Source organism: Silene latifolia, chromosome 8 (genome assembly GCF_048544455.1).
Source record: "Silene latifolia isolate original U9 population chromosome 8, ASM4854445v1, whole genome shotgun sequence".
Lineage (NCBI taxonomy): Eukaryota > Viridiplantae > Streptophyta > Magnoliopsida > Caryophyllales > Caryophyllaceae > Silene > Silene latifolia.
Genome location: NC_133533.1, coordinates 28,802,467 through 28,819,944, shown reverse-complemented (window position 1 = coordinate 28,819,944; position 17,478 = coordinate 28,802,467). Strand labels below are relative to the sequence as shown.

The 17,478-nt window shown below is 35.7% G+C and overlaps 2 protein-coding genes across 7 annotated transcripts; both read left to right on the top strand.

Moving 5' to 3' along the window:
- The first annotated feature begins 3,686 nt into the window (after window positions 1-3,686).
- On the top strand, window positions 3,687-7,889 carry LOC141596663 (ribosome production factor 2 homolog). Of its 2 annotated transcripts, XM_074416879.1 has the most exons (7): window positions 3,687-3,775; window positions 3,865-3,938; window positions 4,054-4,257; window positions 6,484-6,729; window positions 6,817-7,059; window positions 7,149-7,214; window positions 7,642-7,889. In XM_074416879.1, the coding sequence occupies exons 2-7, from the start codon at window positions 3,870-3,872 to the stop codon at window positions 7,768-7,770; spliced, it is 957 nt and encodes a 318-aa protein (XP_074272980.1). In that variant the 5' UTR covers window positions 3,687-3,775; window positions 3,865-3,869; the 3' UTR covers window positions 7,771-7,889. The 2 variants fall into 2 exon arrangements, with proteins under 2 accessions (XP_074272980.1, XP_074272979.1); XM_074416878.1 differs by having other exon boundaries at window positions 3,693-3,938.
- A 1,178-nt stretch (window positions 7,890-9,067) lies between these two features.
- Window positions 9,068-15,164, top strand: LOC141596662 (uncharacterized). 5 transcript variants are annotated; one of them, XM_074416877.1, is made up of 9 exons: window positions 9,068-9,429; window positions 10,887-10,996; window positions 11,677-11,745; window positions 12,173-12,288; window positions 12,367-12,421; window positions 13,354-13,474; window positions 14,091-14,138; window positions 14,231-14,325; window positions 14,678-15,164. In XM_074416877.1, the coding sequence occupies exons 1-9, from the start codon at window positions 9,357-9,359 to the stop codon at window positions 14,777-14,779; spliced, it is 789 nt and encodes a 262-aa protein (XP_074272978.1). In that variant the 5' UTR covers window positions 9,068-9,356; the 3' UTR covers window positions 14,780-15,164. The 5 variants fall into 5 exon arrangements, with proteins under 5 accessions (XP_074272978.1, XP_074272976.1, XP_074272974.1 ...); XM_074416875.1 differs by having other exon boundaries at window positions 9,068-9,447; XM_074416873.1 differs by having other exon boundaries at window positions 9,099-9,429; window positions 10,887-11,005.
- The last annotated feature ends 2,314 nt before the right edge of the window (window positions 15,165-17,478 follow it).

Sequence of the window (17,478 nt, the reverse complement as noted above, 5' to 3'; positions counted from 1 at the left end):
TGGCCGCACGGTTTTCTAGACAAAACAACATCGTTTCAAATCGTTTAATGAAAATCACAATGAAAAATTTACGTGGCCTCGCTCTGATACCACTTGTAGGGAAATATCCGTAAAATTCCCTTAAATTTTAGGACTATAACGTATCTTTAACATGTGATTATTGTCATAAAACAAAAATACAAGAGAAAACGATAAGAGAATAGAATCAACCTCGGGTCCTTTGAAATTCGGCCTAAGAACAGAAATCAAAGTAGATTCCTCCTAATCGTTGCACCCAAGATCGTCTGAGACTATGCCCCTTGTGCTAGAATTGCTCTCTAATTGCCTTGCAATATTGAGAGAGCTTTTGTGAGATTTTTCGATGAGAGATCTAGGATTTCAAAGAAGAGAGCTCCAAAACCCTAATTTTGTGTGCAAATGAAATGCCTTAGGTCAAAAGGAGGAGAAGCCCTCCTTTTTGTCCCATTCGGCCGTGAGTTTGAGTGAAGGGGGAAGTGGGCTTTCCACTTTCTCCTTATTCTTAACTCGTGGTCCGACTCGATTTTCGCTAAATGTATATGACGGGATTTTATTATAAATCGTCATCGGTTATCGGTTATTAAAATATCAACCAGTAACATGACTCAGTCGATATATTAATACTTGTCCGACAATGACAATATTGTATAATTAATTAATTCAATATACATTAATTAAATATAACCGTTTATATTCAATTTACGAATTAACCGCTTAATTCGTCTTAGCCATTATTATTTAATCCGTATTAAATAATTATCTCAACATCGCGTTTGACTAATTATTAGTCAATAACTCCGACTAACTGTTTAGTCAAATTAGGCATCAACATGACTGTATTTTCATACCGTCACATCTCTCAAACGTATCCTATAGGTGTGACTTTTAGGGATCAGTTGATCACCGCCATCAGTATGACAATAACGTCAAACTTATCTAGCAAGCCAACCGTTATTGATAAACGCGGACCAACTGATAATAATACAAAAGTATACCCTTTGATCCTTTTAGAGATTTACTGTAGAGGACACCAGCCCCAACAGCTTTTACTCCATGAGAATTTCATGGGTATTAATCTTAACCGAGTAGTGTTCGTATTTGAGATTTGGAACATCTTATTCAAGTAATATATTAGAAAGGTATTCGTTATTTCTAATTCGTTATTCAAGGATTAAAATTGCTAGATACATTATTTTCAAGTATAAATTTACTTTGACTTAATAACTCTTGACTAATTAATTAGTCAATGGTTAACCAAGGTCGTCCTAGTCGACTCACAGAGTCACAACTTAACTAATATTTTAATTAGTCAAGGCATGACTAGAGACAAGTCCTTAAGGTTTTATTTAATATTCAAATGAGTCCTTATATTATCATATTGATTTACTCAAAATTTAAAGGTGAAGACGAGTATTTTAAAATAAAACCTTCAAAGGCATTTGAGTCCAAAATTTAATAATTTCATCAAAATTGCTAAAAATCACGTTTACATTTGTTAAGATCTTTAAAGGTTGTTTCTTAAACGGTTTTTAGAATAAAATTTACTTAAACTCTTAAAACAATTATTAAAATAACTAAGCAAGGTAGTTTTAGTTTAAAATGAATAATTTAATATAATTATTTTTAATAAGGTATTTTTATATTCTCCTTGCTGTATTACACTTGAATAAATTTTTGTTTTTATAAAGTAACTTCACCAAATAAATTTAAGGTATTAAATTCGGATTAGATTATAAAGTGACCTTTTTGTTCATTTTCGAAAAGGGGCCTAAACTAAGTATTTTCTAACAACATTTTACCAGGTGATTCCTCATAATATAAGTGAACTCCTGTAATTTTTTTATGATTTGTAAAATGGTACATAATTTACTGAATTTCGTACATCATTCAGGCTTGTAGGAATTTTATAAAATAGAATAAAAATCGCATTGATACAAGATCTGCGCCTAAAAATCCTATAAATCAGAGGGTAATACATATAAAAATTTCAACTCCATATCATGCATGAAACGAAAAGAGTGCAAATAAGAAGTTTCATCATTTTCCATAAAAGTTAGCATATACATACAAATTTTCATTTTGACTTTGTTTTAGTGGGTCTAACATGTGAGTGCACAGTAAATAATTTATTCAAAGGTACATTTTTAACGTGAGGTGATAACATAATACATAAGCTTATGAACATAATTGGCACATTGACAATTTTCCACGTAATAGTTTATTTAAGTGATTCATTCAAGATGTGAAAGTAACATGCATGTAACAAGCAATATTATGTCGTACTAAAAATACATATATGACACTAGTTAGAAAGACCTATCCTACCAGGATATGTCTATTTGCCTCCTGACTAGATTACTAGTATTCTACAATTACGAGGCAGAGGGTTAGGTTAGGTTACCTTAAAGGTTATCCGGGTCTTGAATGTAATCAAAGATGCTTAGATCAATAGGCTCTTCCTCTTCCTCCTCTAATTTGATTCCATGATAACAACAAAAAAACAAACAAGTTAGTAATAAATTATCTACTTAATTAATCTAGTAATTATATAATCAAGGAAGAGTTAGGAAAAGAAAAGGGAATGAAAAGTATACAAGTTTTAATTTGGGCTTCGTGGAAAAATGGAAGATGTGAGTATGCAAATATCGTAAGGAGTTTTGAGCAAGTGAAGCAGGGTGTGAAATAAGTGAACTTAGGTACTTTAAATAAGATGTAAAACTAGTCACTCCATGTGTCTAAGTTCACGGATCATTTTCATTCAACTGGAAATCATCACAAAAGACAATGGTCATGTTTTGTGTAAGAGTGAAATGTCTAGTCCATGCACAAGAATGAAGAAATAAACAAAAAGCTGATGGAAGATTAGACTCCTCATAAGAATGGATGTATTGGGGTAGGAGAAAGAGTCACAAGTTGCTGCCCTACTTAAATAGGGAAGGTAAAAACAATCCTTGTTTGTTTGCATGGTATCATGGAATTAATTTATAAACACCATGATTCTATGAAGGCTCTTTGCACAAACCGAGCAGGTTCAAGATTTTAAAGTTGTTAATGACAGATGAAAATATTATCATTCTATCGGATTCGGAAAAATAATAAGTTTAAGCTTTTGTTTCGCCTTAAACGGAGTCCGGATGAGCAAATAGGGGCCAAAATACGAAGATGGATTAAAGTTACGCGCGAATGAAAAGTCGCAACTTATAATGCTTGTTTCGAAGGCTAAAAAGGTATTGAATGAAATTTAAATTTCTCTTCTAAGATTATAATATCAGGATTAATTATGTAAATATGCTATTAAAAACACGGAGTGTTACATGTTGTATAGTATGTTTTAAGATTGGTCAATCAATTCAGGTTCAAACTTGTTTCAGGTGAGTTATAATAAGTCAATGAATACTGAATACTAAGGAGAGTGAGGGCGGCTTATTTCTGTTTAAATTAGTTTGAGTATGTGTCATTTGGTTACAGGTTATTTTGGTATCGTTTTTGGGTCATATAATTAGGATCAAGAATAAATACGATTCAAAAAATATTTAGATGAAATTTGGGTGAAATCGGGTCACTACAAATTTTGAGTTATTTTCCTGGCCCGATTTATATTTAACCCGACCTGTATCACCTGATCTGGAACCGATTTGCGCAACCCGTTTGACAAGCCTAGTGTCAAGGGATTTACAAGACCTGAACTAGAACTAAAACCCAAAGGCTAAAACCCCGAACTCTCGACTTATCACTCTCTCGTCTCCGCCGAAATTAGGTTTCCATTCATTCCACATAATTAGGGTTTCAATCCTTGTATTTCTCTCCCAATCTTCCATTTTCCCCTAATTTCTTCTCTATTTGCAGAAATTATGTTGTCAATTAGGGCGGCAAAAACCCATAGAGGTAAAAGAGAGCTCGAAAAACGCGCTCCCAAACTCGTAAGTTTTTAATTTCACACTTTTTTATACCAATTTATCGTGAATTACATACTCTATATAATATGTAGTTTTATAGTATGATTGTACTTAGATTTGATTGAATTTGATATTACAGGTGGAAACGGAGAAGAAGACGTTGTTACTACATGGTAAAAAGTCGAATAGTTTGTTAAATCAAGTATTAACTGACATTCACATTCTTAAGAAGGGTGAATCAATTAAGTATACTAGGAAGAATGATAATATTAGGCCTTTTGAAGCTGGGGGTGAGACCAATTTGGAGTTCTTTTCCCAGAAAACCGATTGCGGTCTCTTTGTGGTGAGCTTCTTCATTCTTTTGTTGTTGTAATTGTTCGTTTGTGGTGTAGTTAGCGGATATTTATGCTATTTTAAATATGCGGAGATAACGTCTTTTGTGTTGCTAACATAAGGGTAATACTGCGTTCATCCGACCCCCCTTACATTGCAGTGTATGGCAGTCCTTAAGGCAATGGGTTAATGTTGTTGTAATAGTGGCGTACATCTGCCCTCTTACTCTACTATACGGGAACCCTTGAGACAATGGGTTAATGTTGTTGTTGTTGTCATCGAATACTCTAGTCGATTAGAAGTCGAGTTAATCTTCTAATAGGATTTGCATCCAGGATGTTTGATTATGATTGCTTGTGGGTATGGTAATGATCGTAGATTTGTTCTGTTTTGTTTCGAGATGAGATGGGCTAGGTGATCTAAGAGTTTAAATAGAAGCGGTAATAAGGATGAGCGTTTTTTTTTCCGTTTATTTGTAGCTCTATGATTATATTCAGATGAGTTTAGATGTACATGTAGGGTGTAACTATTTGATTTATTGCTTGTTCATTATTTTATTTCAGTTTTAAGATTCAATATACGTGTAGATGTAGATAAATGCTATGAAGTTCAATAAATTGATTCATAAGTATGTAGGCTACTTATTCTAGCAGTGAAGGGATTGGTGGAGAAAAATTGTGGATTCCTGCGTATGTGTATGCTGAAGAATGTGTTGGTTTTCATGTATGATTGAGCTAGTGGCGTAGTGCATCCAAAAGATAATTCCATCTTAATGTTCTTACTACAAAGCTTTCTTGATGTTTAGAGCTTGGTTGACTTTGGATTATGCTGTAAAGATGTCAAGGTCTGTCAAGTTAGGTTAAGGATATTCGTGGCTTCTGAGTTTTGTTACAAGGGTGAGCTAAATGAATTATTAATTACTGTTCATGCCATTAAATTTGTGCAATTTCCAGAAACTACTAATCTTATAAAAAATGTAAAAGATGTTGAATGCAATCCACTGATTCCTCTATCATTTGAAGACATACTTAAAACATCAAGGTTTACAAGGCGCATATCATGTGAATCCCATTAGTCGCATGCCATTAAATGTTTCGTATAGGTACATCATATAGAATGATCCTACTCCTTTCAGTTATAAGGGTGTTCTAAATGAATTAGTAACTATTCTGTTCAGGCAAGCTAAAGGTAAGAATGCTCCTTTCATTTTAAAGATATAAGAATATAATGAATTTTTATCTTAGCATGTCAAAGCTGGCATTCTTTTGTAATGACCTAAAATAGACTGAGCCTCATGTTATAAGTTATGGCTTGTGCCCATGATCAGACATGTTAGTTGTCAATCAATTCATATCTTGTTTCATTTTGAAATGGTTTTGGTTGAGTGGGGCTTCAGCCTTGATGGACGATATCTGAGTGGCTGCTCTGATTGCGTTCGAATATATGATTTGGCAATTGAAAAGTAATTATAACTATTTAGCAGGCCAGCTTAGGACAGCTGGTTGTTCATCAATTATGTTTTGGCCTGTAATTATTCTCAAGTCCCTGGCAGGAGGTGCACAGATGAACTAGAAGCGGTTTAACAACTGTATGCCTCTGCCCTCTAACAAGGGTAGAAACATGCTTTGTAGAGGCAAATATCCTAATAATCTAATGATCTAATAACTTATAAAAAAAATAAAGTATACAGGAAATTTTATTTAGAGGCTTGAAATATCAGAAAGGACACAAAATGAGTTTATATTAACAATCATACTAGTAATTTTATCGTGTGATCTTGATTCATCAATAATACTTGATCATTACTGCATACCCCTACGGCCCTACCCCAGTAACCTGTGTTTAGATAATATTTACTTCATAATAGTTTCACTGCCAAATGGCCTTGCCCATTTCTTTCATGCCTTCTGAATGCTTTTTTAAGTTTTAAGAGGCAACCACGATGCAGCGGAGTACATTTGAGATGAGGGTTATTTGTCGTAAGTGTATGCAAGTTGAGACTAGAGAAACGAAAATTGTTTGCATGAGACACTCACATAAAATCTCTAAATACTGAAGTGGAAAGACAGATGAAATCAGTTTTTCCTTGATGTGATGTCCTCTGCAAGACAATGAGATGCAAATTTTTGTTTTTATTTTTTGTTAGTGGTTCTGTTCCAAAGTTGTTAGATATGCGAGAAAATGAGATGCATGGTTTTCTTGGCTAATTAATTTGTTGTTTGGTGTTCTTCTGCAGTTCGCTTCAGACTCCAAGAAGCGGCCAGACAATCTTGTTATGGGACGGTTCTACGATCACCACATTTATGACTTGGTGGAGGTTGGTGTTGAAAATTTCAAGTCAATTCAATCTTTTTCATATGACAAGAAGTTTGCCCCAAAGATGGGATCCAAACCTTTAGTTGCTTTTATTGGGGAAGGATTTGAGAACAATGAAGAACTTAAACATCTTAAGGAAGTTCTGCTCGATCTCTTGAGAGGAGAGGTATTTACAGCATTTGACCTAATTTATTTATACTATTATCTAATTGGCACGAAACCGTGAAGGAATGAATGGAATTGAATTTTGCAGGTGGTGAATAATTTGAATCTTGCGGGAGTGGACCGTATTTATGTATGTACTGCTGTTTCTGCCAATAAGGTGTTTCTCACTCACTGTGCATTGAGGCTTAGGAAATCTGGGACCAGTGTTCCTAAAATAGAGCTCATTGAAGTGGGCCCTTCCATGGATCTAGTAGTCAGACGACACCGTCTTCCTAATGAAGGCTTGAGGAAAGAAGCCATGAAGGCTGCCCCTGACAGCACAAAGAAGAAGGTATGTGTTTCCCTTGAAAAACAAAAATTTAACACCGTCGACACTGTTTTCATTTTGGTTTATAACTTTATTATTGTACTCATGTGCAGATAAAGAATGTCAAGGGAGATCCTATACTTGGCAAGACTGGGAAGATTTACATTCCAGACCAAAAGGTTAGCTCGACTAATCTTTGTTTGAGATTCCTTGTACTTTGATAATTTGTTTAGCCTGTAAAACTGACCTGCATCGAATCGATGTCGGTTAAACTGACATGACATGTATTAAACTTAAATGACCCGTATTAAACTCAACTGACCCGATGTTAGATCCAAATATAATCTATGCTACTTCATTTTGGCTGCATGTTGTGTTTGACTCTATAGTTCGACACTCCAGTACAACGTCACTTAGGTCACTTAAATTTATGTAAATACCATAAAGTTTCCATCCACATAGTAGCTTCCATCCACTAAGTAGGAACTAGGAAGCAACGCTCGCTAGTTTAAACATTAATGGCCAATTTCCAGATCTCAGTTTTCACACTTCACCCTGCCCTTTCTCATTTATGACCAATGCCTTACATTTTGGTGGTGTGTGTAGATTGGGGAAGCATCGCTGCCATACAAAGTTAAGGGAATGAAAAGGGAGCGTCGTGAAGCCAAAATACACAAGAACGTGGATGAACAGTCGTCAAAAAAGCAGAAAGCAGATTCTACGATTTCTACTTAGTTTGTTACTGTCATTACGGTTTTGACTCTGTATTATCAGATCTATCTATTTATTGACCATGTAACTTATGAAACTTCGAAATCTTTTGGATTACTTGAGTTCAATATCGCTTACTACTTTTTTTTTTTTTTTTTTGACAGTATATCGCTTACTACTTAGTCCTTCCCATGGTCTGAAATCTAGGTCTACAAAGTCTCTTTTGAGTTGAAAGCCGAATGGCTGATTGGACTATGCATATGTTATTTTTCGACATTTGTTCATCGTGGAGTCGCCATCACTTAATGACGAAATCAATAATTTTAGCAAGCGTGATTAAAGAAGAGAGTAACGTTGTTTGTATACGATCTCTTATCCTATGATAGGTGATGGATATACGGTGTTGTGGATGTGTGGGCCAAAAGGGCTGTAGTTAATTGGGCCTCATATGATGATGATTGAACTACTTATTGAACCAAAAGCTGTTTAGTGGGGTTTTGCGTGGAAAAGGCACCATCATAACCAACTATGCAATGTGGTATGTGCTACTGAAAACCCATGTGAACAATGTTTTTTTTTTTTTTTTTTTTTTTCAAGTAAAGTAGTTCTAGCCAAATACTTTTGGCACAAATTCTTCTAGACGAATACTTCAGTCTTAAGGGAGACTACCTGTACTTTTAATTACAGGATAGTCTTGTTCATATCGATTTAACCTAATAGCGGTCAGTATAGCTGTATAGGTAGCATTAATTGAATTATAACATCAAAGATGTCTTAAGCTTAGATGGTATCACATGAGATTTTGTGTTTAGCTAGGGAGATAGTGAATTTTAGGAAGATAAAGTCCTAATATAATAATGAAGTTCTAAGGGAATAACGAAAAAATTCACTGTCTAGAAAACCGATAGTTTATGCAAACCCCCCTCATTTCGCTTTAGTATTTCTTTTTCTTTTTATATAACGCATGTCATATATACTTTAAAATATTATGCTAGTCTTTATTGTCTCATTTATACTCTTATCTAATTTTTATGGTAACACACTGAAAATAATTAGTGTCTTATATCAAAGATATTTCAAATGTAATTCCATATATTTTGATTTACTGACCAATTAACCTATTTCACAAACTTATTTAATTTCTAAAATTATATTTTTCCCCTAATTTCAAATCTTGATTCCGCCACTACCAAAAATCGATACGATTCGACTAATGAGGATGTCGTCATGTTTGCCTAAACAAAGAATTGATGTTACAATTACCGTAACGTAAATCTGTCATAACAAAAATAGAAATAGAAAGCCATTGAAAAACCACGCTGTTTCTTAACAAACAATCGCCTAACTTCTCCAAAACACTCGTAACCACAACATATCAACAATGGCGACATTGTTGTCCATCTCAATACCTTCATTTTTTCACTGTCAATATTTTTCTACTTAACGCGCATTTGTTTAATTCGAAATCAGCATCTTTTTTTGCGCAATTCATTCCTCTTTTGAAATATTTTGTTTCATCATTTTTACGCGATTTTTTCCGCCATTAATTAGCGTGTTTCGGAAGAATTTCAAGCTTTCTTGAAGTTTTTGTACGATTAATTGGAGAAGAAATGAGTAGTCGATGCGGTGGAGGTTCGTTCGTAACGATGCGACGTATTTCTCATGGTTTAGACCGTGGCGCAGGTTATCATTCGAATTCTGGTAATTGCGTCATTTATTTTCAATGAATTGTTGTAGGTTGGAGACGATGTTTTAAAATATGTGACTAGAATTTTGAAAAACGTATATTATCGAATGGAATAAAGTAATATTCAATCAATTATAGAGGTACATGCTGTTATGTATTTAGTACGGTGTATTTTAATTGGATTCTATGAACTAGATTGTATTACTATCTTGTTATTGAATAATCTTAATCTTAATTACGTGTTGGAAAAGTATTTGAGACACTCAAACAATGAAAACGTAAAGAAATGAGCGACTATTGACTTATTTCTGAAAACGTAAAGAAAGTGATATTCAATCAATTAAGTGAAAACGTAAAGAAATGACCGAGATCCCTCAAATAATGAAAACGTTAAGAAATGAGCGACTAATGACTTATTTCTGAAAACGTAAAGAAATGACCGAGACATTTATATAATGTAAAAGCGTAAAGAAATGAGACGGACGGGGGAAGTATTAGTTATTTAAGAAATTGCAGTTCAATTTCAGATTTTAGATGTACCAAAGAATGTTCTTTGATGTATCTAATGGGAGTAATAGCTAATGATTAGCTGGAAGGAATGGGAAGTTCAGCAACTACTGACTTATGTGTACAGAATGTGGTGCTCATGTCTGTTGTTTTTGTTTACCAAGTCATTAATTTATTAATAAATTACTTGTGATTTGTGAAGATTGTTATATTTAGGTAGGCTACTTGTCCTAATAGTTGTTGTGATTTGCATTGATACTTTGAGTTGAAGTTGAAAGAGTGGGTGGTTGTTGTGGCGTTTAGTCGACTTGTGTTTGTAGATATTTGAGCGGAAGATATGGATCAAGTGCATCCTCCTCTTGCAATTTACAGAAATGGTGAATGCTGTTTTAGTGTGTTTTGGCATGATTTCGTGGTTCATTTTATTCTCATGGTCTTATTTGGGATGAACGTAATTATTATGGGAGAAATAGAGCATAAAACAGGAAGAAAATGGAGGAAAGGTGATAGCGGAGGGTGGAAATGTGGAAGAAAGGGTAATAGTTACATACCTCCAACTTAGGGTTACACATTACCCCCATATACGATTAATAACACCTCCATATAGGAATAATAGCACCGTTAGTCCATTACCCCCCTTCTTCCACAATCTATTACCACGTCTTTCTTCCCCGTGCCTCTTGTTTCTTAGAGCTCCATTGCACAATGACTGTCATCCCAAGCAAGACCCATGTATTAACTTATTTGTTGGATTGGAAAGTTAGCAACATTAGGAGTTAAGAGTATGCTGGTGGTCAATATTGATAGCTCTCATCGTCTTTTTACTTCAAAATGTGGAGTCAATCATACAAGAAATGTCTTAATGTCCAGTAATGGAACATGTTGATTGTGAGTGATTGACTGAACATTTATCTTGACTGACATCAGCTGATTACATTTGCTGCAGCTGAGGTTGTTGCCAGTTCAGCAGCATGGCTAGGCCTAGGTCTTTCATGTGTGTGCACGCAGAGAAGAGACCATGATTCTCGGCCATCTTTTGATCTATCTCCTACCCAGGTTATTTATGTGAGATTAAATAGCTGATCAATGTGATTTCCTGTTTGTTGATTTTTTTTGATATATTTCTTATCTGCTTGTTAGTTGTTTTTAGACAAGTGCTTTGTTTCCTTACTTACTTTGCCTTCCGTTTCTTAGAATTGTCTCTGTATTAACTAGTTGGCCAGAACTTGCTATTGTTTGTCATTATCACTATCCCCTTATCTCAAATAACTGCCAAGTGCCAAATAGGGGTCAATGTAGTAAAAGGATTGCCAGGAAGCTGATGTCAGTTGGATTGATGAAGTAGTTTGTGTCAGGGAAATTTGCGAGAAAGATCTGGTATATAACCTGCTAATTCATTTTGATTGGCTTTGTGGTCGTTCACTCTCTGGTCATTAGGTGTCCCTTGTCTTTTGATGATATTTCAACCAGACTTATTTTGACTTCTTATGTTACCTGATAGTCATTATGTGTCTCCTTAATAAGGCAGAGTTTGTGTTTAAAGCCTTCAATTGCAGCTAGGGTTCTGGCGTATATCTACCATCATCCAATCTGTTTTTTTCCTACCTCTGTTTAGATCTATATTCCTATGAAATCTAGTGTTTCCTTTTTTATCAGAATTAGAAAGCATGAGTTGCTCATCTTTGTAGCTGCTATAAGTTTCCTGAGATTATTTTTTTTGCTTTCTGTGCTTGCAGGAGATGTGCTTGCAGCGACTACAGTACCGCCTAGATGTTTCTTATGATAGTTCAAACCCTGAACATCAGGTATACAGTCAAATTTTCGGTTCTGGGGTATGGAGTACTCCCTCCAATCCACAGCAAACTCCGCATCCACTTTTAAAAGTCAAACTTGTTAAATTTTGACCTTGATTATATTTAGTCAAATTTTAAAAATTTGTAAACAAAATTGACATATTTACGTGTGTTATAAAAAGAGGTTTCTGTATATAAATGAAGAAAAACGTGGTCAAAGTGTCATCTCGTAGACTGTGGGTCAAAGTGTCATCTCGTAGACCGTGAAAAGTCAAAAGAGGTGTTTAGTGTGAATTGGAGGGAGTAGCTGTAAATGCTCATTTTCTGACTTCTTTTGTGTAGTTCCCTCCTCTTCTCCACCTGAGCCTTGCTTGTAAACATTTTTTTATTAATTTGTGTAGGGTTTTTTAACTCTTCTTTTTCATGTTAAATTCTGAAGGATGCGTTGCAAGCACTGTGGAAGACTGCTTTTCCCGGTGAGGAACTTCATGGTCTTATTTCAGAACAGTGGAAGGATATGGGATGGCAGGGGAAAGATCCATCCACAGACTTCAGGTATTTCAGCTTTTTTGGTCATGGTGTTTCTCTACTGTGTTAAATTCGTGTCATCACTGAGCCTGGTATGCAATGCAGGGGTGGTGGCTTCATTTCAGTTGAAAACCTGTTGTTTTTTGCTAGACATTTCCAGGTATGTTCTCAGTGATACTCGACTTTTGACAATATTTTTTTTTGTTTCATTAAAGCTTGTTAACACTCAAATCTAATCAAAGAAACCCATTTAAGAAGTGCTTTATTTGATGCTTTGATGCGAAGAAGCAATAAAGAGGATAGAGTTAGGGAAAACTAAAAGTTCATGTAGCCTTGTGCAGATTGAATTACTGCATTTGTAGAATGAATGCTATGAGGCCACTTCTAAAATAATAGCCTGTTACCCTATACCAGGATAACATCTTCGTGATGAATTTTGTTAACTTTCAGACAGTGTCGTGCAGCTAAGAGAGCCAATGTGAGCACATGACACTGTGACATGCTTGAAAAAGTTGAACTAATGTGACCACATCGGTCCACATGACACTGTGACTACATGCTTGAAAAGGTTGAACTAGGTTGGGTACAAAGTTATTGCACAAGAAACCTTTTGCTTGATTAATTTGGCGTGAATCTACACTTGTTGAAACAAGGAAAAACAGTTTGGGTCAAAGGTGTCTGATGCCGGGGGTAATTGCGAATGTTAATAGTTTTGATGTTTGTACTATTTTGACTGTTTAACTTTTTAGGTAATGCATGCTGCTTGCCTGCTTACGTATTTGATGGACCCTTTTAGTAGTTGTAATAAGTTTCTTTGCTGTTATCCAACTTATAGAATCCAGTGACTAGTTTTCGATTATTTGTAGATGCATGTTAAACATGATGTATCAATTGCTGTTTTTCATTTAATCATGTGCTATTCATTTTTGATCCGTTGTTAGTAGACAATATTTTTTAGCGTAAACGTTGTCACTTTATCTCATCTGTTAGTTTGGCAGAAACATCATAGTGCATTTAGCTACCCCTGAATGTATTTCATTTCATGACTATATATATACCACTTACATGGAAGATTGGGTCCGCATGATCCAGAAATCTTTTCAGGATCTTCTGCACAAGCGAGCAGGTGTTAGGGCGATGTGGGAATACCCATTTGCTGTAGCAGGTGTGAATATCACATTCATGCTCATTCAGATGCTGGACTTAGAAGCAGGTATCCAACTCTGTTTCATGTGTGATTGGCTTGTTTATATCTTTTATCAACGGCCGTGTGCTCTTTAAAGGGAATCTACCACTACTTTGATTATAAGATGTTTTCATTCAACTTTCATTCTTCCTATCCAATTTCACTCTGTCATTGATTTTGCTAAATATAGTCTGACCGTTTTTCATTTTGTGTATTTCTTGTATTTCTAGTAGCATTCGAGGAACCTTTATTTTCAATGCGTAGAGTTTAACTTATTCTGATTCTTGCACTTGATTTTTTCTATCCCTAGCTTACATCAGCAAAAATAACAGATGGGGATCAAAACCTGGCTGAACAAACTTGTTTCCATTTACCAAAAAAAGTAGCTAACTGTATCTCAACCACCTGCTATTTTTTTTTGGAATTTTAGTGTCGACTTTTCGCTTTCAACAGGTGGTTCCTCACAAATTGCACTTCTTACTTGTTTGGACGGTTTATGTGCACATTAGTTGTCTGAGTGAGATTGAGATAGCTATCTATGTTGTGTGTTAATGAAACTTCTGACTAGACATATTTTTTTCTTGATCTCTGAAATAAAACTCGATGAACTTTGGGTATGCTTACTTTTATCGTTCACTTACAGTTAAGCCAAGAACGCTGGTAGGAGCAATTTTCGCAAAGCTTCTTGCAGGTATTTTCACCTGGTTATTTTACATATATTTAACAATAGTCATTGTCGTATAATTGCGTTTTCCTTATGGAAGTTGCTCTTTCTTTTGGCAGAGAATGAGCAAGCCTTTGATCTGCTATATTGTATCACATTCAAGTTGCTGGATCGGCAATGGCTTCAGATGCATGCTTCATACATGGATTTCAATGTAAGTTCTCTTGCACAATGATCTTATGTATCCGCTCTCATTTCCAATGGTGCTAGAAAGTTATTGTTCTTTGGTTGTGAATTATAATGGAATACAATTTAGTTCACTAAACTGGTTGTGCTTCTGGCCACCAGTCTCGTCATGGAATGCAGTTCTTGACGCAGTTTTCCATATGGTATAATCCAGAATAGTCTATCTTTGTTGCTAACAGAGGAGTAAGGCTACGTATAGCCAACCCCTTCACCCTTATCCTGCCATTCTTGAACCCCTGGAGGAAAAGGGGTTGTATCAGTTGAATTAGTCAGTTATTATACTATTACATTTATTTACGTTTTCTTCTGTTATGCAATAGTCGGTGATGAAAGCAACACGCCGTCAGCTTGAGAGGGAATTTCTGCTTGATGACTTGACACGAATTGAAGACCTGCCATCGTATAGCTTTCTTACAAGATAAGTACCATTTATGAGTAAGCAGGATGATATTCAAAATTCCAAACGGAAGACACAAAATACCGCATATTCAAATGGAGAATTACATTCCTGCAAGCGCAAAGGGACTCTGGCAAGCTCATGTTCATTGGGTAATGTGGAAGGTGGTAACGGTCGAAGACTCGGTGCACATTGCTTCCTCGTTAGGCCCAATTCAGTTCCAAAGATGAGTTTTGTTAGTTCCCAAGGCCGGTCGCTTGACTGAATTTAGGTTTAGACCTATCTGGTTATACCTTACTTGTCTGGAGTTACGTTTATCTTGTTGCGATATTTAGGAACTTGGAAACCTTCATGTATTCCGAGTATATTTTGGAGATTAGGCAATAACATGAATGGTTAATCCAAATTCAGAAGAGATTTTCATCTCCACAGGAGTTGCTGACAATGTTATTTTTTTTCCGATAAAACTGACAATGTTTTGTTTAATCAGTATTTGATCTGCTTCATTTTTCGAATGAATAGTCATTTTCGAATGTGGTTTTGTAGATGCGTAAGCGCCACAGATTAGGAAATTCCCGGCCTCCCGGATATATAATACCTGGTGGCACCAAGACTAATAACTTGTTTAGCTGCGTTTTAATAGTCTCAACAACCCGAGGCACTATCTCGTGTACTTGATCCATTGTCTTCCCTTGTAGCATTGTGTAGTTATAGTCATTCTCACCTGTCTCGATCAAAACAAGGGATCTACTAACTACTAAGTTTGTCCTGGCAGTCCAAAGCGGTGTGGCATATGGTTTCAAAATGGGTTCGAAACCAACCAAGTTGGACATTCAAGGAACTGGGAGTAACGGGTGAGAGGATACCCTTGGATTGTAGGGTGGGAGTGTCTAATGCAGTTGAACCGGCGACAGCAAAGTTAACACCATGTGAGAAGTCGGCTCGTTTGGCAAGGTACGGGTTTAGGAACGGCTTATCAAAAGCTGGCAAATTGGTCGATTATTAGCAGGCCGTCACCAGTGGGCTTTTAAATGGTCAGCCCATAGAGGTAAGCCGCAAAATTATGGGCTCTGACAGGAGACTCGATGACAAGAATGGATATGAAACGGAGCAGGAATAGATTCCCCGTAACTAGAAGAATAAGTCGCTAAGAAAATTTCCCCCCTCAAATTTCACTAGATGGTATTGAGCCTTTCTTAGCTAAATCATTATGTGAAAACATTCTTACAAATTAGGCCCATAAGTGATTATATTTGTGTTTCACGATAACTCTTTTGTAGGACCGTCCTATAACATAGGACATGCCCAATAAAAGAAAAGAGCCCAATAAGAAAAGGTATTATAAAACCGAAATTTGTGAAAACCATATGCTATTATGGTTCATTAACTTGTCACAGCAATCCCCACCCCCTCAACGACTCAACCACAACTGCAATTGACATCCTATCAACGCCACCATCTCCACCGTTTCTGAGGCCCACGTCCTCACCCCCACCACCTGATTTCCCACCTCTACAATCTACATCCTCATCACCTTCGTTCGCGATTGTGGTTTTCAACCCTAATTTTCCATCTATCGTTGTGGTTGTCGCCGACTCGCTGAGCTTTCTCTATCTCCACCGAACAATTAAAACAAAAATAATGAATGTTGATAGTTGTCGCTGTCGCTGCCAACGCCACTACATGGTTTGATTTGATCTTAAAAGGTCAGATTTTAAAATTAAATTTCAATACTACTTTAACTTATTGTTTTAACTTGAATACCTGTGTTTTGATATAAACTTTTTTTTTTTTTTTTCAAATGAAAATCTATGATATATGTAAAAACTTTGAACTTTAAGCTGAAAATTGAGTAAAATTATTTCAAAATCAACCTTCTACAAGTTTAACCTTTGAAACTTACGATTTTACCTTTAAAAATTTAAATATTATAATGAAAACTTCAGCTTTTAAGTTCATTATTTTAACGTTCTACTTTATTTTTGTATAGTATGGTTTTTAATTAGATAAGTTAAACGTATACTTTGGTAAACAATGTTTTGGGAATATTGTGTTTTTGTGTGTCTTCTCATTCAACCAATACAATGTATATATACTATTATAGATTCTACAGAATTAGAAAATCGAATAATTACAGGACACAATATACTATATATTACCATATTTTCGTAAACACATCCCCCCCTCTCTAGTTGGAGCGTGGGGATCAAGAACGTCCAACTTGGACATTAAGGACTCAAACTGACGCACACCAAGAGCCTTTGTAAGCAAATCAACCAATTGTTCTGACGTGTGAATATACGTAGGACAAATAATACCATCACGAACGAAGTGACAATCGATCTCAACGTGCTTTGTATGCTCATGAAACACGGAATTTCGAGCAAGAGGCAATGCAGACTGGTTATCACAAAGAAGAACAATCGGACGTGCTGTAAAAACACACCAAGAAAACGCAATAAACCTTGCAACCATTTGACTTCGTACGTCGCAGCAGCCATAGAACAATATTCTGCTTCATTAGAAGATCGTGACACAATGGGCTGCTTCTTCATTTTCCAAGAAACAGAACAACCACCCAAAAAAACAAAATAAGCCGTCAACAAACGACGAGACATAGGATAACCCGTATAATCAACATCGCAAGAGACAAACAAATCCAAACTAGAACCCGTGTGTAGATACCTCATTTCTGCACCTCTCGCAAACCACCCGGTGATGATT